The following is a 21,366-nucleotide window of genomic DNA, read 5'->3' as shown; positions in this document are numbered from 1 at the left end:
TTTAATGGTGAGGCAGTCCTAGGACTAATGAGAATAACTTCACCAACAGAAATATCCCTGCATTATATTTATCTTAAATTTTAATGGTACACGCTCTCTCACTCTTTTTTGTTTTCCCGTGACAGAAAACAGTACATACTTGTTAGTGTTTTGAAGCAGTTCACGCAGGTCCCACTAAATTTTCAGCCCTCTGTATTTTGCATTAACCACCCGTGGCTCAGTATTTAGCGAGAGAGTCTGTAAGTAGAGAAGAATTAACAAGTTACCAAACGGCCAGTGGCTCAGGCAGGACCTTTCTCTCTGCATTATATCGTATGTATAACCCTCTTTACAGCCATTCCTCCCTCCATCCCTCGCGCACATACACCCGTTCCCGGGTTACACGCACACGCGTGTCTGTCCCTGCAGCTCTCCGAGTCGGACTGGCTCCGGTGTCAGCGAGGGGAAGTTCAGGCGCCCGTAAGAGATATGCACGCGCATATCGTTTGATGTGAGCATCCCTCAAGGTTATTTCTGGCTCGGGGCTTAATCATGACAGTGAACAGCCACGACACACACCACTAAAGCCAAGGAGAGACGAGGTGGGGATGCCTCCCTATCCGCGCTGTGGCGGTTCTTTCGTTGATCATCCGCGGCAGAAGCTGCTTTTTTGCCTGTAAATCTACGTTCATCTACACTGGTCTCGGAAACAGATTTATAAGACTATAAATTACCGTTTCTTTCTTTCGGGTTGGAGTAAATAAATAAAGAAGAGAGTGGGGGAAAAAAGAGTGAGGGTGAGAGGAAGGTGTTTTTTTGAACTAGGAGGTCCGTGTTACTTAGCTGCTGCTCGCCCCTATTAAAGCCTCCTTCCCATAAGCTTGCGTAACATTGATTACTCACAAAGAGTTCACAATAACTATCATGTAGCTAAACTAATTGAGACAATCATGCTAAGTTATAGTCAGTCTAAAAGGTACCATTGATGTGGTAATGCCTATAGAAAGTCAGACATGCGACTCACTACCATTTAATTGCTCCTTTAAACCTGTTATTACAATGTTAACTGGCTTAAGTATATATCGCTCCCTTTTATTGCCTTGATGTGACAAATTAAAACATACACTCTGGAAGAGGCATTCATTTGCGGACGTAGTCGCAGGAAAAAGGGAGCCGGGAGACGTCGAACCTGCCAGGATGAATTAATTTTAAAACTTGCATTTTACACTGCAATTTCCAATGCAGTTTTTTTTGCATGGGAAAACATTTTTATATATAAACTTATGACTATTACATATAATATCGTATACATTTATTCCATTTCGCTCAGATCTGCCGTAAAACGAGACCAAACGTGCTAAAAAAAAAATCACTGGAAAAAAACCCAAAACGAAGAAGACCTTCTGGCTCCGAGACCTGGCTTGACGCTAAATTAACTGGAGGTCTGGTGGAAAGCGAGGGAGGCAACGATGGAGCTTCTACCTCGGCTCAGCGCCACACGCCTCTGTCGGGAGAGGGGTGAAAGAGGCCTTTTCCGTAGTTACCTCCCCCACGCTGCCGAGTCCCAAGGCGGGGGAGGAGGGGGTTACCCACGCCCCAAGACGTGGCGGCAAGTAAGGCGGCAGCCACGGTCCCTGCGGGCTGCTCTTTTGCTGCTTTTTTTCACGATGAAGCTCTGCCGAGCTCCCTCAAGGAGAGGGGGAAAAAAAATTAAGTAATAATTATTTCTTGCTTCCCTGTCCCCAGGGCTGAGCAGGGTTCGGGATCGCTCAAACGCATAAGGCTGCGCCTCTGTCGCTCCGAGGAGCGGAGCCAGCCTTGCATTGCGCTGCACCGCTTCCCCTTCACTGCCCGCGCATCATGCGCGATCTGGCCGGGGCTTCACAAGCTCTAGGTGAAGCTCCTTCCCTGGGGCCATGGTGAAGGCATTGATTCCCCCAGAAAAGAAATATTCGCTTTCCTCTTTTCCCCCCCTCCTTCGCTCGCAGGAAGATGTCAGGGGGTTAAAATGTCCTGCTTGCCCTCTCCCTTGATCTCGGGGAGAGAGGTAAGAGTTGCTGGCACCTTTATGGGACTCAGACCTGCGGCGGCTGCGAGAAGCGTCGGCCCCCACTAACTTTGATCGGCCTTATTCATTCCAGCTGCGCTCTATTTGTTTGTCATTTCGCCTTTTTACTCCCAGAATCGTTATTTATGGTCTGAAAAGTGAAACGCCCAGTGATTTGCCTTTACATGGACTCTTTTGCAAATAGGAGGAGACACCTCCCTCCTCCTCCCCCCCCATCTCCCCGCGAGGGGGGATGCCAAAAGAGAGGGAAAAAACCCTGTCTCAATCATTATCAAATCAGCTTTGAATTCATTACTCCAGAGCATTAACTAATTACCAGATCAGAGAGAAGAAAAAATAAATATCCCTTTAAATAACTGAAGGTAATTATAACCCTGTTGTTGACACTAACGATTAATAATTGATCAGAAGTTATACACAATAAATTGACAATTTATCTCCCTATAAAAATGCACATACTTATTTTTATTTTGTTCTGGGCATTCTTTAAGACCCCGAGCAGCACAGTATCCACACAGCCGCCGTGAGAGGATCAATTGTACTATTTATTTCCCCCCCCCCCCCCCCCCCCAAATATTCGGGAGTATTTTGAAATCCCCCATCACGGATGATACAAGCCCGAGTGGAGCAGAAGTGACTTTCTCTACCGGCCTACGCTCCTGCCTTTCTGAGGGCGGCTGGGCCGGGGTGGTACCCCGCGCCCTTTCATTTCAGCCTCTAAATCTCGAAAGGATCCAAGTTAACGGTGGCCACCTCCGAGGCAGAGTGGCCGCGCCCTCCGTCCCATAGTTTTTGCTCAGGGAAAATGCAGCTGGCTCGGTCAGCAATGGATGCGAAACGGTGACATTATTCCGTGAGTCATGGCTGGGGAGTGGGGGCACGGGTCCAGGCTACGCGGGAGCCCGGCTGTCACCTCCGGCAGGACGCAAACGCTCTCTCAGAAAGTAAAACGCTCTCCCAGAATCCCCTTGCCACGAGGTCCCTGCTTGCGGCTCCAAGCTACCTGTGTGTCAGCATGTGTCCCGCCGATTGCGCTTTCCCTCTTGTACTTTCAATAAAGACTACTCTTCAGAGACGCCGAGAATAGTCAGGGATTAGATGCATGGGTGCTTTGACTATGCACCGTGGATCCCTTTGTTTTTAACTTTCCACACCCCCCTCGCTTTTATTTCTTTAGAAGCTGGAAGCCTAAATTATTAGTTACTGGATTAAAAACAAAGGGATGAACATCACATTACTTAATGTGAAGTACTACTGTTAACAACAGTATTTTTTACGATCATTATTCAGTTCCTAAAACGGAAAGGCTCCTTTCGACCACCTGGATAGTGAGGAGCTTGCCTAAGCACGCGAGATATATCTGAATGCAGAAGGCAACGAATCGACCTGTATATAAATTCCGTCTGTTTTTTTTTTGGGGGGGAGGGCTTAGCGGGGGGGTTGTTTGTTTCAAAAGATAATAAGCAATAAAACCCTCCCGGTATAGATTACATCCGTACCACGGTGCCTCAGAGGCACTCTGAGTCTGAACGGCGAGAACATGTGACGGAGCCAGAAACTTTCAGTGGTGACAGAGTTGAGTTTTTTTCCCGTGAGGATGGACACGGAGGGGCCACCACGAAGCGGAGTGGAGCCGGCCAGGCTGCTTCGCTCCGCTCCGGGTTGCCCGGCCCCCAGCCACTCCCTCTCCTTGCCTCAGGGCTGCCGCCCACCCCGTGTCGGGAGCTAATTGACGGCCCGTTAGGGAGGTGGGTGTCATCAGGTAGGGCTGAATCGGACGGTGCACCCTACAATTGCTTTCTTCACCTGAAAAATTACCCTTCCCCCAATTCCCCAAAACCTGAAGACAACCTCCGCGGGTGGAAATTCGCGAAGGCAGTCCTTTTTTTTTATTGTGTTGGTGGGTTTGTTACTTTTTTTTTCCCCCTTGCAACTCCTCTCTCTTATAGGGGCTGAGCACGTCGGGGGCAAATATGCCAATAGAGCGGGGAGAGAAACGCAGATGCCCATTGTGCTGTATATAAACTTTCCCCTTAATCGGGCCAGTTCCCCTCCAGCCGCGGACTGGTGTGCAGCAGCAATTCCGATGTCTATCTATCTGTCTGCCCGCTGCTGGCCTGAGCTGCTCGTCACCTCCGTCCCCATCCCTTCCCCCAGCCTCCAGCCAAACAAAGGTGGGCGACGCTTTTTTTCTGTTCCTAAGGCAGTTGGTGAGCAGCTTTCCTGAAACAATAACTCTCTTATTGAGAACAAATGTTGACATTTGCAGAGAGCGAGGAAAAAAGCAGCCCAGGAAGCGCAAAGTGGAAAGCGACCCTCTTCCTATTTGACGACAGCGCCAATTCCCCCGGGATCCCACCTGAGATTAAAGCCTGAATTTCAATAAATCAACTCTAATGAAACCTCTGGCCCCGAAGAGGGAAGGATTTGCCTTTTACGCTCGAAACGAGCACAGAAACGAGGGGAGGGAGTGGGGGGAAGAAGGAGTAAATATAGAAAGATGTGTGAGATTTTAATCACAGCAGGCTGATTAACATCGTTATGAAATAAACCATACACAAAGTGATGTATTTTATCGTTCGTCCCTCTTTCTTGCTACACTGAAATCATCACGTTGTTTGTGCCAACAATCTAGAAAGGCTGCACTTTCCTCCTGCTTTCAATTTTGATTACTAAATCTCAAATGACGTTGAATATGCAGTTCTTGCCCATTAATTTCTCGCTTAAAATAATAAGTTTTTATGCCAAATCATTTCGGTGGTGCACATCTGCATCCATGAACCGTTTGTGAATTTCTCAGAGGATGAGAAAAGTCCATTGGGTTTTACATACATAGTGAATACTTGAAAGCCAGTTTTCCAAGTCTTTCTACTTTTCTTTCCAGAAAGAAATCCAGGTCTAAATACTAGGAAGGGTGGGTAAATTATGGAAATCTTTTATAAGTCTTTGGGCGTATAAACATCAAAGGAATGTCGTTAGCCTTTTTTAATCTCTGCCACAGCTTTTGGTTTTTACCAATTGAAATGAACACTGTGTCCAACAGAGACCTGAAACATTAAATGTGTGTGATGGGGGCGGAGGGAGTAGGAGCAAGAGTAGGGGAAAGAAAGTTCAGGTGTCTCCCTGACACAAAAATTCCCTCCGTAAAATCTTCCTGAAGTGCACAGTAAAGACGGTCAAGGATAGTTACAGTAAATATTTGCATTTACATCATCTGCTAAATTGGAAAGGAAAAAACTGAATTACTTCTTAGCCGTTTGTCTAATTGTACTATACACTACATGCAAATACAATAGCATTGTACCTTAATGAAAAAAAAGGATGCTACAGAAGCAAAGAAGTATCATTCTACAAACAAGATATGAGGATGAGTAGGCCTGCAGCCATGAAGGTCTTCAGTGGCTTATATTTAACTGTATGGATCCCAGAGTTTTCTAGAATAATATTATTAATTTCTGCCTTTTTAGCTGAAAAACACACACATTTTCTCAGTCAGTTAAATGTCTTTATGGAGGTAAGTTACAAAGGGGGGGGGGGGGTGCAGGGGAAGAGGAATCATGAGAATTGTGTATATGGATTCAAGAAAAACAACTTCCTTTTCCCCCTATTTATTATAATCACAACATATTTCTGGACTCCAGGCTAGTACAGCTCTTTATCCAGTTTACATTCCCAAGGCTGATGCCTGAAGTATCTAAGATCACTTTCAAATGCCCTTTCTAACAAGACCTGAGCAAGAGGCCACTAATTTTCACTGAACAAAAAGCCACTGGAGAGAGATCCGTTTGTCAATATCAACTGGTCCAGCAATTTCCCATCTTCAGACACATCGGCCTATCTGAGCTGGCAGATGTTTAGACAAGATTTTATAAATTGTTCAATATCAAACCATAATGAACCCCAACTGACCATTCCAAAGCAGCTAAAAGCATTCAGGATCTCCCCTGCTGGGATCTAATAATGCTCTCACGCTGGAACATTATTAATCATGGAATAAAATAGATGAGCCTCTTGAAAAATAAGTGTATGATTGATTAAAGGGCAATCTAAGAAGCTATTATTCTTGTTTTATAACCGTAAGTTATATTCACGCAATTTATCTTTTGGGGAAAATAAATGATTGTTCGTTTCTTTCTGAAATTATATTATATAAGGATTTCCATTTTTTAACTAAAAATTAAAACTATGAGTTTGCTGATTTTATGAGCCCAATCAAAGTGGATTTCCAACGTGATTGTAAAGATATGGCTTACTGATATAAAGGGAGGAAATAATAATAAAAAAAAACCAACCAAAAACCAGGTATTGGACTTTCAAATTTTTTTCCTTTCCCTTTGTATACTTTAGCCATAAGCAGAAACAAAGAAATTAGAAATAAGTCACAGCTGATTAATTTTTTTTTTTTTTAACAAATTGTGGATTTAAAGAATGCTAACTCAAATAAAGAGCCACTTCACACCCAATATAAATAGTTTATAGGAAACATGCATATATTCACATCACCCTCTCTACGCATATTCATGTATATATACAAATGCCTATTTGCACCTATATGTGAATTTAAAGTTTAAGTATAATGGAACAACTCAGAAGGAATTAATTTATGCAAAGCATATCTTTGCAACGTGTTTAAATTGCTTACTCATTTTATGGTCTATGCTCTACTGGTGAAATTAGAGCTTTCCTCATTTTCTAAATAATAAATTAATATTTTAAGGGAAATGAACGAAAAACACAATGTTGTTGCAGACTAGTCTGGTTTTATTTACAATTAGATATATAAATTAGTAAAGAATTCTTGTTAAACAACCGAAGATTGTATAACCATCAATGTTTCAAATAAAAACGGGGCAAAATTTATTTACAAAAAGTTCAGATTCCATTGCAATACAACTTGCATAAATTACTAGAAGCTTTATATCATTACAAAAATAAATATCAAATTTGTTTCCACTTTGTAAGGACTCAAGTTCTCCAATCACATCTTTATTATCTCTACTGTATACATCTTTTACAAATAATTTTACAATAAATCCTAGCACACCTATCGAATAGATACCGTGGCAATGAAGTGATCAATTCAAGATATCCTGAGAAAAACAGATCTGTTTTCAAAAGTCACACATACATTGGGGAAACTATACTATACCAGCAAACTTACATATGTCCAACAAAATTCTGGTTCAATAATTAGATTCTGAAGATTTAATAGTGCTCTGTGGTCTTCTTTTATACAGTGGCACCAGATGTGATCCGGATTTAGAGATTTGTTATATATATTAGCTCGGGGAGAGATGATGGCTTGCTGACTTTTTTCAAAGCAATTGTGACACCTACCTGTGGACCAAGGAAAAAACCAGATCATCCAAAAATCCTTGAATTACACTCTAACACCATTAAACGGCGGGGGGGGGGGAGCAAGGAAGCAAGGCAAAAATTTTATTCATCTAATTTCTTCTAATAAAAAGAGGTAATGGAAAAATATCGGCAAGGAGATTTTGTTGCTGTTTTTTAGCTCTAAATAGTGAAAGTATTCAGAGTGCCTTTGCTAGACAGGCAAGAGGCTAGTTACAGATAACATACCTTGCTTAGGATGCATGTTGGTCTCTAACAGTTGTTCCTTTTTATATTAAATAAGCAGTCGCTTCATGAAGCCCCACTCAGAATGTACAATTTTAGCTCTGCCACGTGAGCACGAGCACTTTGTTTTTAAATAACAATACTTTCAAAGGTGTTTTGGGTGGGTTTTTTTTTAAGATTTCTTTCCATAACGTTTAAATAGTCCCTACGGCTTTGTCTTACACAAGCGAAGAGTATGCAAAGTGAGGGAACTGACTAACCTGACTTGAAAATTAAGACAAACCTGAGAAAGAAAAGTCGTAATAAGAGGCTTAAAAAACAGCAGAAAAATAATGTCTTACTTTGTAATCAGACTCGTAAGTAATGAAGCAATAAATTAACGTTAAGCAAGTCTAGAACTGTGCAGCATGTCTCAGACTTGATGCCAAATGATCACTGTAATAGAAAATGTTCTCACTTACTTGCATTGCTGTGTGATTGCACTTCTATAGGTATGGTTGTACTCCTACTGTGCAGACTTCAGTGGGATCTGTCAAAATATAACCGTCAGTTAGTCACAGGACACAGCCAGCTAACCAGATTATACAGTCTGTGTAGGTCCCAACCCTCACTGGTGCAGAATTTGTAGCTAGGTCGTTTAAAAGGCTGGCCAATATTTCATAATTGCCTGTATCTCGAGTATTTTGTTAGAACAAGCTGACAACTATATTAGTGTAAAACTTTTTCAGAAAAACAAACAAACAAACAAAATAAATAAAAAAGCAAATAGTTAAAAAATGTCACGGTCCACGTAATTTCACGTCCAAGGTCAGCAATTATCTGAACTCAAAGCTGAAAAAAACCCCGTGAGAATACTGGAAACAAAGAGAGCCAAACCAGTTTGTCAGGAAAAAAAAAAAAATTACAGGCAATGACACCAGTGCTCTCTGGATAGCTTTGCGTGTAGTTTTCCTTTTAAAAAGAATTTTTTTTTTTTTAATGACTTTTTAAAGCCATGTCTGCAGCGTGTAAGACGTGTAAGACTGATCTAAGAGTCGCCTTTTACATTTCCTCTCTCGGTTCTTAGAGGCTGGTACTGATACGACGGCGACATGCCGTTTTTAATCCCCAGATTATATGAGTGCCCGTCTTCGCTCTGGCAGCGGTGGCAGTGCGCTCGCTGTTTTCTTCAGAGAAGGTTTCAATATTTACAGGGCATAAGGGGACGTGTACTGGTCGGGGAAGGAGAACGAGGGAGAAGGGGGAAGAAAGAGGCAGAAACAAGTCACCTACCTTTCTTAGAGTCATAGCTAGAGGGCCTGTAATGTTGTTCTAGCTGGTTGGTGATCGTTTTCAAAGAGTCACTGCTCTGTTTGTGGACAGAGCTGGCGTTTAGGACAGTCTGACTTAGTCCCTCGTTTGAAGCCACTGCCGCGGAGTTGTATCTCAGGATTCCCTGGCTCTGGAGAGCATTAAAGTTCCCATAGTTTGTATAATTGCTATAAAAAGGTGAGGTGTAATAAATATGCCTCCCCAAGAGGGAGGAGGGGGAGTAGGCAGCGCTGTGCGGGACGGAGGCGGGGGTGGCCGAGGAGAGCGGGCCAGGCTGGCAGCCTTGGCCCAGGGTCTGACTCTTGAGGTCCGAGGTGGCGATTTCGGCCAGCGACCAGAGCTTGGGCTTGCTGGCCGGCGTCGGGGGGGGCCGGGGGAGGCTCGGGGGCCCAGCGCCGCCTTGCTGGCGCTGCGGGCGGCGTCGGCGTGCGGGTGGCCGAGGAGCGGGGCCTCCACGGCCGCCAGCGGCGAGGAGGTGGCGGGCTTGGCCGGTGGGTCGCGCTCCCCTCCGCCGCCGTCATCCTCCTCGATGTCCTCCTCGTCCTCCTCCTCCTCGTCCTCTTCCTCTTCCTCGATGTCCTCGTACTTGTCCTTGCACTCCGAGCCCGACTCGCAGAGGGGGTCTCCCGCTCGGCATGGCAGCTTCTCGCCGTCCGACTCCGCGGAGCAGGAGTGGTCCGTCAGGGAGTCGACTTGCAAGCTGATCCCTGCGGGGGCCCGCCGGGCACAGAGAGGCAGTCAGGAGAGGCGGCAAAACAGAGTAGGAGAGGGGCGAGCCAGGCCACCACCGCGCCACGGCGGCGGGCAGGCAGACTCTAGCCACCTCAGCCTTTTCCCATTCCGAGGATCATCCATCCCCACGGGCTGGGTCCGCCGCGGCATCCTCAGCACCTCCCCCCTTGCCCCCCCAAGATGCCGCCGTCCTCCGCGGCACCTCCGCCCGCCGCCCCCCGCCCGTCTCGGCCACCGGCACTGCGCAGCGACAAGCTCCCGAAGAAGCCGGGGGAGACGGGACGGGAAAGGTTTGGGAGGCTCTTTTGTTGAATGCCGTGCCCCCTCCCCTACCGCTGCCCTGCTCCTGGGGGAACTCGACGGGGCGGGATGGGGCAACACCGCCGGGGCCGCGGTCACCCCGCGCCTACCTTCGTCCTCCGCGGAGGTTTCGTTGCTCTCGGGCATCTTCTCGGGACTCTCCTCCTTATTCCTCGGCCCATCACCTTCATCGTCGTCCTCATCCTCGCTCTTGTTCCGCGGGGCCCAGGTCATCTTGTTTTCCTTCTTGAGTCGCCGGCGCGCGTTGGCGAACCAGGTGGAGACTTGAGTGAGGGTCATCTTGGTGATGATGGCCAGCATGATCTTTTCACCCTTGGTGGGGTAGGGGTTCTTGCGGTGTTCCTGCAGCCAGGCCTTCAGCGTGGCCGTGGCGTCGCGGGTGGCGTTTTTCCTGTACGCGGGGTCGTTGAGCTGGTAGGGGTAGGCAGGGCTGCCGTACGGGTGGTAGCTGATGGCTCCGGTCATCCCCGTCGTATGGGCGTCGTAAGGGGAACCCTAGACAGAACAAAACGGTGGGGTTGGCAATTTGTTATTGCTGATAGCCATTAGTGAGTTGTCAAGGTGAGATCGGCGGTTATATTTGTATTTCCCCGGGATGGTGTCTTGTATCCATATTCTATGAGGGGGAGAAGCAGCACCCAAAGGCCATTAAGTTACGACCCCCCCCCCCCCCCCCACTTCCTCCGCCCAGCACACAGACACATGCGCTTAAAATCGGCGATGTTTTAATCTTTCTGACTAATTTCAGCTCCTCGTAATTGAACATTTCCCAATATAATTTTCGAACCGCGTAGACATTTTAAAGGCCCTACAGGTAGTGTCTTGATATCTACATTTCTCTCAAAGGTTCAAAAGATGTTTCCTTTTTAGCTATAGAAAATACAACAAAGCCGCCACTTAGCAATTCACTGCACTAATGCATTGCAAATCCAATTTGCAAATCAGAAGATATGCACCGTTTCGAATTGTTCAAATGCGATGTAATTAGCATTTTAATTCGCTCTTTAACGTTTAAATTGCGCTTATTTAAGTCTGCATAATGCAAGAAAAGTTAAAGATATCGCTAAGAAACTCGCTAACTTTCAGCATGTCTCTGAACCCCGCAGACCGGGGAGTCACGGACTCAACATCACCCAGTATCCCGCATAGTTCACAACCTCACTGCAACTTCCAGCCACTCGCCTCCTGCTTCTCAGCAGGAAAAACAAGCAAGTGAGACCCTCAGATCTTTTATATCACCTCGAATAAAGACTGCACGACAATTCATGGACTGTATTTTACAGATGGAAAGCAAGTAGTTTCCCTGTCACTTTACAGGCAAAGCGAACTACCCCGCTACCATCCTCTCCTAGGATATCGACAGCGGCTCTTGTCTCAAATTCCGGGCACAAGTCTTTGTGTGTACGGACTAGATACGTGTCTGACTCTCTGTGTGCGTGTGTGTTTATAAAACTATATAACCATCTAGACGTGCAGTTTATTTATATTGTTTATGGTTTTATTTGTATACTTTATGCACAGAATACACACAACACGCAATTGCAAATGCTCCTTAAACTAATAAGAAGAAAGTGAAATCCGAAACTGCGGCCACTACAACCATCTTGGGCTTAAGCGAAGCTCACAGATCGCAAACAGATGCTCCTTTTCATTCCCAAAATCCAGTTAAACCATTAGCACAAAACACACTGAAAGTAAATAAAACCACACGGGGATAAAGCCCCCAGCGCCTCTAAACACCGACTTTAAAAGAAAGAGAAAAAAGAGAGGAAAAAAAAGGAAGAAAGAGAAAAAGAAGCCCTCCCCTGTGCTATCACAGTGAAAAGAATATATATATATTAAAAATAAAATAAAAAAGAGAAGAGAGAGTGGAGGACGGTAGACACACACATGGAAACCAGGGGGGAGAATGAAAGTCTCCAACCCAACTGAGTGAGACGATCCGTATTTCCTTAATCAAGGCGCCCTCCCGGCTTCTCAAACCGCGCGGAGAGCCCGGGACCCAGGCCCGCCGGCACCGCGCTTGGCTGGGTCGCGAAGCTGCGCCCCGGCCCCGGCCCCGGCCCCGGCCCCGGCCCCGGCCCGCCGCTCCGCTCCGCTCGCCTCCGTTCCGCTCCGCTCGGCCCCGGCCGGGTTGCAGGGCTGTACAGCGCGATGCGCAGCCGGCGTCGGCGGCGCGGAGGAGGAGGCAGTGCGGGGCGCCCGGTTGTGCGGCGTGGTGTCGGGGTCTGATGGTGAGTGTGTGAGGAGAAAGGCTGAAGATGATGAGGATGAGAATGCGGATGCTAATGAAGAAGGAGAGGGTTTCTCTTCGGTAGTTACCATGTAGGAGGGGAATCCCGTGGCGGGGTCTGTGGAGTACTGGAGCGGGCTGGTGAAGCCTGTGGCCGCCGCCTGAGCGGTGAAAGCTGCCGATCCCGGGTAAGGGCTGAACGCCGATCCCGACGAAGACCTGGCCAGCTCCTCGCTCCTGGGGGCCGCCAGCGCCGACGCCCCGTACGCCGGGCAGGAGTACAGAGCCAGCGAGCCGGGGGGCTGGTAGAGGTAACCCTGAGGATAGGACATGGCTTGCACTGGCGTGCACAGGAGCAGGGAGGGGGCGAGGGTGACCGGCCCTGCTGCTGCCGCTGCTCCTGGCGCTGCTTTCGTGCTCTCCCTCTCTCCCGCCCGCCCTCCCGCTCCCTCCCTCCCTCTTTTTCCCTCCCTCCCTCCCTCCCTCCCTCCCTCTCTCTCTCTCTCTGTCTCTCCCGGGTTGGCTCTGTGCAGTTATGTAGAGAATCAGAGTTGTTTTATGCTCCCCCCCATGCGCACCAGACCAGAATAAAAAAAAAAAAACAGGAGGGGGAAAAAAAAAAGACACCCTCCCCCCCAAAAGGGCAAATTAATAGAGAGGCCAAAAAGGTATTCGGGAGGGGAAGGGCATCTGGGAGAGATGGAAGAGGAGAGGATTAATAGAAAGAGAGTGAGAAAGGGAAAGAAACAGAAGGGGAGAGGGGGAGCGAGAGAGAGGGAGAGAGAGAAGCGAGCCCCCGAAATCAAAAAAGTGGCTGCTGCATATGGAGTTCTCCCAGTCAGCCAGACAGATCCCAGAGCGCCTGCAAGTCTGTATTTTGGGGGAAGTATAGAGTCTGGAGTGAAGAGTTGAGGGAAGCAGCACTCGAGTTTCTGAGGGACATTGGAAAACAGAGCTGTCCGTCACCGCCGCTCATCTGCATAGCGCGGCGGGCCCGCCCCCTCCCGCTCCGGCCCCGGCTCCGTCTCCTCCCGCGGACGGCAGGCAGGCGGGCAACGAAGGCGGGCAGGCAACGAAAGCAGGCTTTGTAATGCAAGCCAGCCTCTCCGACTGCGAGCATACTGCTGAAGCCAAGCGATGATACTGCTCATCAGCTCCTCTCCGGACTCACGGAGCCATGAATACTCTTTCGCACACTCTCCAGTACACCCCCTTTCTCCCTCGTTCTGTATCCACACGGAGAGCAGAAAGGCATGTGCATGGTAGATTTCTACATCCCCTCACGCACTCGGCGAAGCGCTGTACGCACGCACACGCGTGTTAGATGTGTGCATTTGCACACGTGTATGCGCGGAGGGCCAGGCGCGGGGGAACTGAGAAGTGCGCAAGGGGAGAGCGAGCACTTGGTAAAAGTACTGCCCTATATGGTAGGGAGAAGAGCAACTGCTCAAATCAGCAGATTCAGGATCGCTCTGTTCCTGGCAGCGAGAGCTTTACAGTTTTATAAGTTGCCACAAACAGTCAAGATCTGGTCATGGAACGCGTTTGCACATGAAGGCGGGGGAAAAAATCCCCTCATCTTTCTTTCATTTCTATTCTTCCTGGGCTGGAGCATGGAGAAGAGGCCTGAGTGACTCCTTCAAGGGGGCTAGCTGCCTTCTCCTCCCCTCCCCTTTCCCCCTTTTTGCAGATCAGATAAATCTCCTAGAATACGGTCTCCATGAAATTAATTTCATCTACCCCCTCCCTTCAGCCCTGGACACTATCAGCTTCGAGCCATTGGCAGCGCTGCTCCGGCCCGGGCGCGGGAGGGCGAGACGAAGGCACCGCTCCTCTCTTCTCAGTGGAAGCATAAATACACACATATATGTGCACTTGCATTTATTTAATGATTAGTCGAGAGAGACCCTTCAAAAACTGGCGGCGAGCTGACCGCACTGAAGCTCTGTCCTTTGCCTCCCGGGACGAGACACGGTGTCGACGGTCCCCTGTGTCCATGACCCCACCCCCGCGGTGGAGCCCAGGGCTCCCGTCCTCCAGCACTCCGACAGTCCCGGGGCACGGCGTTGCGCCCTGCCCATCCCACCGAACCGCTGCCGGGGCGCCGAGGAGTGCTAGGCCGCTCCGAGCACCCTGGTCCGCACCTGCGCCCCCCAGCGCCGCTGCTGTCCGTGTGGAGCAGGATCAGGTCCTTCCAGCAGGTAGGGACGGGGCTGCAGGTGTGGAAGCCACCGCACTTCCCACAAGCCCTTCATCTGCAACCTGCTGTGGCTAGTAAGCCCGTAATGGGCTCAACAAAATTGCTTAGGCACCCAAAAAATAAATACCCCAAAACAACCAACTCCCCCTGCCCCCCCCCGCCCTAAACAACTTAATCAAACTGTGGTTTATTTTTCCAATTTATATGAGTAAGCACTTGTTCTGTATTTAACCAAATGAAGTCGCTTGAGGTTTACGGCCGAGTTCTTCGCGGAGTAGCTCAAGTAGTGTCAGTCAGGTCAGACGGAGACCACGCCAGGCAGGAGGGGAGATGGCAGCAGCTGAAAAATTGCGGGTGTGCAGGGCAGCCTATTGTTAATCAATTAAACATGTAGCTGATAAAAAAAAGAAATACACTTGGAGAAGCTGTTTCAATAGCTTGGCGCGCACAGCGGGGAAAATGCCGTGCTGGAAATACGGTCAAGCCTCGGGACGTGTACAGTGTCTGAAGCAATCGCAGCTTTCAGTTTTCTTTTTCTATCTCAGTTTTTATTTCTTTCCTTTACTTTCCTCCTCTTCCGTGAAACCCACATACCAGTTTACCCCTGCCGCTATAAGCAGCAGTAGAGATCTGGCCACCAGACATACAGGATTAATTCTTATCCAGATCTATCAAGTGGCCTGTAGAAAAAGGCAATCCTTAAAAAAGCAGGTGAGGGGGAGGAGGTTAACACCAACAGGTATTTCTTGTCATTAACTCCCGAATTCCTGATAAGAAAGTGATAAACAACTGGTAAACTCAGTGCAACAGCTTACAGAAAAGACATTTGCTTCCCTGCTTAGTGATTAATGCGCATATATTAAATAAAAATAGAAACTCTAAAAACAAGGACTTTATATAAAACACATTCATATTTCAATATTTCTATGGAATAATCGATATCATGCGACTACATCTGAATAGTCAATTCCTGTGTTCCGCAGACCGATTTCTAAGTATATGAGCTCTGCTTCTGAACGGAGCAGCAGCTGGAGAGCCGAGAATGCAAAATTAATTATAACATTATAAAGTCATACATGAATCTCTCTAAGCCAACCTGTACGCCTTGCAAAATGTGCTATACTCCCTGCATTTTTATTTGGGAAGCTGTCCTTTTTCCAGCAGAAGTGGTGTTTATCTTCGTGAATTGATTGCCTTTAGTTCCTCCTCTTTAATAATTAGTGGAACAATACAGATTGGGAATACAATGGCCGTTGTGTTTACATTATAACAGGGGATTAATGCTATTAAGTGAGTGTTACAGTTATGACCTGGGAAGAGCACTTAAATAAATACCGTGATCCCAGGAGAACTGATGTAATTCAGTTCAGAGTGTGTGTAGATACGCACAGACACACACGCACACACGAGAGATACAAATCTCCATACATATCTACACGCATAGACAAATGTTATACACGTTAAGTGTACGTGGCCCTCCGTGTAAAATGTAGGTGCTGGTTTTGCCTCCATCTGCACGCCTTTCGTCTATGGGAATATATTTTTGTGATTTTGGTGTAAGGAATGTTGAAATCAGGGACATTACTCCCCTTCCTCCAGTCACATAGAGCAACAGATTATATTTCCGATGTTTTAATTTATGTAGTCCAAAAATATTGTTTTATATACAGAAAGAGGGTTAATTTCGCAATCAGAGATTAATGGAGTAAAACATTATCATTTCAAAGACGAGTTTTTGCGTTGATTTGATTTGCATAATTTTTGTATGGCTTCAGAAAGGAATGGATTTAGCCACTGCAAGGAGCCGGTATGCATTTTATTACGAGTACACGACTAATTTGACTCTGCACAATGTGGAGAACGAATAGCTACTGGGGTCATTTAAATATAGCTGGCGAAGGCTTTGTGACACACAAACCAGAAAACCGTGTCAATAACGTTTCTACACAGTGATCAGTGTACGTGTCTCTATTCAACTTCTTCTCGGAGTTATCTCTGTTTGATTTGAATGCCTTTCGCAGGGAAGAGGTTTTTCATTTGCCTGGCTCCACCGCCGAAATCTAATTTTCCCATAGTACTACCCGTTACTAATACAAAGCCGTCTAACTTGCACTGTTAAACACCAGAATAGTATTACATGCACTTTTTATTGGTAGTAACTGTGGCAAATTAACGTGCCTACCCAGAGACATTAAGACTTTACATACTGCGGTTTTTTATTTTAATAATCTATTCGTTAGTTCAGAGTTTACCTTTCCCAGATTTTAAGCGGCGATGTCGCCTTGTCTTCTTTAAATCAGTTTGCTCCAGCAGAGCTAAGAAGGTAGTATAGAGAAACCCCCTCGCCCTGCTATCGCTCATCACTGTCCTGGGAGACAAGGTTTTGCGTTTTGTCATTTATCAGCTACATTTCCTTGCGCTAGTGACAGAGACTGAAGTTTTCGGGCGGGTGAAGTTGAAAGCCCCGTCTGTGGGGACGGGACTCCTGCTTCCCCTGCCTGGCGCTCGGGCGCCTGCCCGGAGGCCATTCACTCCGGACCACGCTCCCGACGGTTTTACACAAGTAAAAGAAGAAGAAGAAGACGACGAATAAAATTAAAATATAAGCCTCATTGGGGTGAAGGAGAGGTTTCCCTCCCCGGGAGGGCTCTATGCGGCCCGGAGAGGCGCACACGCCTGTCACCCGCACAATGCCAATTGCCCAATTGTCGTGACACCGGTCACAACAACTTTTCAAGCAGAGCAAAGTGGAACTTGGTGGGGTTTGGAGATGTAACACAATGCGCAGCTGAAACAGTTTCCTGTGACATAACCACACAATGGTCTGGGAATGCTTTCTCCTTTCGCTCATGAAATGGGGGACCGCCACCATCTCCCGGAGACAACGACGTTAAATAATAGACCATTGTATTTAAAAATAACAAATGACACACGCGTACTGTGCAAGCGGAGTTGTCCGGTTTTCTAGTAAAAGAAACCCAGTTTATAAGACATTTTCTGAGCGAGGTGCTTTGCAGAAGCGACCTGTGAGAACGGGGTGAGACGGGGTGAACTGGGCGAGCCGTTCTGCCTGGGAGCTGCTCAGGGGGGTTAAAGTGAAGAGCGGTGAAAACAGCAAATGAGAAAGGAAAAGAAAGAAGTTTTCTTTGCCCATCTTCGGGATAAGATCGTTAGTTCAAGCCGCGTGTGGGAGGGGGCGCTGTGGCAATGAATTCTCCAGTGCTCCCGAGCACTTGCCGCGGATTGTTTATGGAAGCTCCTTCCCTGAGGTTTCTTTTAATATTTCAGTCGTTACTTTTATTAACAATGTTATTTAACGGTCTCCCATAACACCTGCACTAAAAGGTGGACTGTTCGCGTGAGTTATAGTCGCTTCTTTCCCTCTTATCCCAATTTTCTTTCTTCCTATTTTTTTTTCCTTTTCAGTTCAGTAAGAGCCCATAATGTATTTTATTTTTAAAATACATTGCAAGAAGTGTCTACCCAGGGGAGCGCCGAGAATTTAGACGACTCTTTATAACACGCAAAAGCACACCAATAGACACATATGACACATACCCTCTGTTTGCCGCTTCTTATTGAAAAAAAAATTCTCCAGGGCTGCCGTGGCTTCGACAATTTGCAGTAATAACGGGCCGAGTCTTTAACAGGATTTACCTTTCTCCTTTTGAGACGTTATTAGGGGAAATGTTTTAAAATGTAAATAAAACTAAAGCGGATCTCTAAAAAGCAGATCTGAGGATTAGAAAAGTTGCTTCCCTTATGCCACACTGTTATTAAGATTGTTAGTAATTTTCTGCCTAGGGTAATATAAGCAAATATGTATCCGTAAGTATAAGATAAAAGAACTCCAAAGCTTTCCTGGAGCCTGCTATTTTCAGTTGAAAGACAGACAGTGTTTCTCAGGGAGAAAACAAGTGTACGATCCACAGGTGGCATAGGGCATCCTTCTTAAGGGGGGAAAAAAAAAAAACCAAAACCACCAAAAAACCCCCAAACCCAAAATATCACACCATTTAGTTTTTCAACGATCTGCCGAGTAATTCAGGGGGTGGGGGGCAGAGGTGCGGAGGTCCCGCCGCTCGCTTCGAGGGGCTCGGAGCGGCCGCTGCTCCCTGCGGAGCGTCCGGGGAGGGCTCCGCCTGCGCGGAGCCGCGGCCGCTTCTTGCAGCGCCTCGGATCCGCTTCGGTGCGAGCGGCACGGAGCAGCCCGTGACAGGCTAAGCTGGGCGACCCCGCTCCACTGGCAGGAGGGAGGGAAGGTATGAAGGCGGGCTGGCCTCTGAAGCTGCGGGAAGGGCCGGCGGGGGGAATTAAAGGGCTGGCTCGGCCTCCCCGCCCTCCCTTCCCCCCCCCGCTGCCCGTGGAAAAAGCGTTCTCAATCACCCATTCTCCATCCCCAGCCCCGCGGGAGGCAGGCAGGCAGTGTCACGTTTTTGCCTCTGCGTTTCTGGGCCAGAGCGCCTCGGGAAGGCTTCAGCGCCTGGTGCACTTGCGAAGTGGGTGATGGACAAAGGAAAAGTAGGACGATTTAGCTGACGGGTTGCTTTATTTTAAGGGCTCACGTTAAAATGGATTCTTTGGCAAAGGAATAGTCAACAAGTAGGTTTGGGCACTTTTTGGATAGGCAGGCTCCTGGGAGCGCTTCACCCGGAGTAGATGCGTACAAATGGAGTTCTACTGGCTCTTCCTCTTACTCGTGCCAGGGTTAAAATTGTTTTCGGTAATTTTGAAGTCAGTCTGCCTTTCCCCTTCTTGTAATTGCCATCATCTGTTTGATCACCGCTTTTAACACTAGAGAGCACCTGCTCACCTGCTTTGTGCTTTTCTCTCATTCATTGTTACGTACATTCACCTCCATGTGTGTGTACGTTTATGTGTAGCCTTCATTTGAAGACCCAGAAACACATCAAGTCTTCCCACGCTCCCAAAACAGAAAGTTCTACTCTCTACATTAAATAGCCTTCATGAATGATGAGGCCTCTTTATATCCATGTAAAACTAGGTGGTTTCCTTTCTCAGAACAGTCATCTGTCCCCATTGTGTGTTGCCATTTGAGGTTGCTGATATGTTTCCAAAAGTAGACAAAAAAATGACAAAAAACCTGTCATCATACTCAAGCAAACCACTACATCTTCATGTACTTAGCAATACCATGAGGCATTAAAACAAAATCTATTTAAAACTGATTCATCGTTCGCAAACATTCAGGAAGCTTTATGATAATTTTGAATTTCCTTCTATTAATGGAAGAGTCAAGGGTAACTGAATTTTTTAATTTCATAAAATTTAAATTGATATTTCCTTTAAGTCAATATTGAACTCCCAGTGTTCATTACATTTAGTACATTTAGTAAGGAATTACTTCAAAAATTTTCTTCCATTCCTCCTTTCCTTTCCTTTCCTTTCCTTTCCTTTCCTTCCCTTTCCCTCTCCCTCTCCCTTTCCGGTCCCTTTCCCCTCCCCTTCCCAGCTGTACCCAAGTCAGTATTTGAATTTGGAGGGGGAAGGTTCTTCATAGTACTAGTTCCCCATATATAAATGTTAAACAAGAACCCCCCCAAACACTGCTTTGAATAGTTACAAGCAAAACCGCACATAACGCTATTTCTAACTCACTAAAAAATGCTATCTACATTTACTCATGTGGTCTCACTGTTTTTCTGGCCTTTGTAGTAATGGTAGACTGCCTGTTGAGCCCAGTTTACAGCCTTCCTTCATATCACGTACAGGAAGGGCAGACTGACCATCTGGCCTCTAGCTTTCCAACCTAGAACTGTGCAGATTTGAAGTTACTTTTGTCTGGGAAAAGCTGGTCACCATTTTACCAATGAGAAATCTAAACACGTGCACATTTCTCCTCATACATCTGACCCATTTCCATCATCAGGGCACAGAATGAAAATTCACAGAAAAGCTTTGATTCCTTCTGATACCAACATGGCTTTAAGAATGACATGAACTGTTGACTTTGTTCTGTGCTTGGGTATGCTCAGCACAACAGTGAGATCTTGTTATAGCTAAAATACTGCATACAGGCTGAATCTTCATTCTAGAGGAGGTTTGGAGAGATTGCATTGTTTTGCTTGTAATAAGACAGCTGAAAAAAAAAAGCGTGACAGAGGTCGCAGGTCTTCTAAAACATCTATGTTAAATTAATGCCAAAACAAACTAATCAACAGATTTACTTCAGTTTTCAGAAAGACATTTTGTGTTTGAAGTGTAGATTCCAGGAATTGGAAAGAACAATCTCCTCATGCTTATCAAGAGACAATGAATTCTGTTTTATGCAGCCCAGACTTAAAACATATGACCTTTTAATATATCTCTAAAAGGCAAATAGTGAAATGATACTTTTTTCTTTTCTTGGATGTTTCCCAATTGTTAATTAGTGAAGTCTTAGAAAGTTGTGACTCCTCTGCACTTTTGAATGTGGATTTTTGAAATTTGTTGAGAATTATTTGATTTCATTTTCTCAAACACCGGAGGTATGCAATGTTTAAATTTTATTTTGCATACAGATATACCATCTGACTTTTTCCTCTGGGACCCATTGGTGGAGTCCATGCAGATGAAAGATCGGAAGTGATAAGGGTGGGAATAAAAACCCAAACTAATTAACCAGTGGCCTCCACTATGTCATATTGTATCAAATAATCTGGGATCATCACAGTTACTATATTGTCCTGGTCTTTTAGTTTTTAAAGCTGTTGGAGTCCCAAAACAAAAGTAAACCAAAAGTTTCTGCCTTTCTGTCACTCTTTTCCTCCCCTGTAACTACTCCTTTACTTAGCTGAGATTTTCTAAAAAGAAATGGTGTGCCAGACACATCATGGCTTGGCAATGGTGGACTTGCCTTTGTGACATTCAAAGGGAGTAATCTCACCAGAAGAACTTTATGAGCTGTTTCTTATTGTTTGAACTCCATTTCAATAATCAGAC

At 46.5% G+C, this 21,366-nt stretch overlaps 1 protein-coding gene across 1 annotated transcript; it reads right to left on the bottom strand.

Moving 5' to 3' along the window:
• Positions 1-6,801: 6,801 nt before the first annotated feature.
• Positions 6,802-12,659, bottom strand: IRX2 (iroquois homeobox 2). Its single transcript, XM_027643932.1, is given in 6 exon segments — positions 6,802-7,384; positions 8,089-8,156; positions 8,900-9,305; positions 9,308-9,645; positions 10,081-10,486; positions 12,314-12,659. Coding segments are annotated over 5 exon segments (1,437 nt in total). The 5' UTR covers positions 12,557-12,659; the 3' UTR covers positions 6,802-7,384; positions 8,089-8,112.
• Between the last annotated feature and the right edge of the window lie 8,707 nt (positions 12,660-21,366).

This window comes from Corapipo altera, unplaced genomic scaffold (genome assembly GCF_003945725.1).
Source record: "Corapipo altera isolate COAL_440 unplaced genomic scaffold, ASM394572v1 24b, whole genome shotgun sequence".
Lineage (NCBI taxonomy): Eukaryota > Metazoa > Chordata > Aves > Passeriformes > Pipridae > Corapipo > Corapipo altera.
This window is presented reverse-complemented; position numbering and strand designations above follow the sequence as displayed.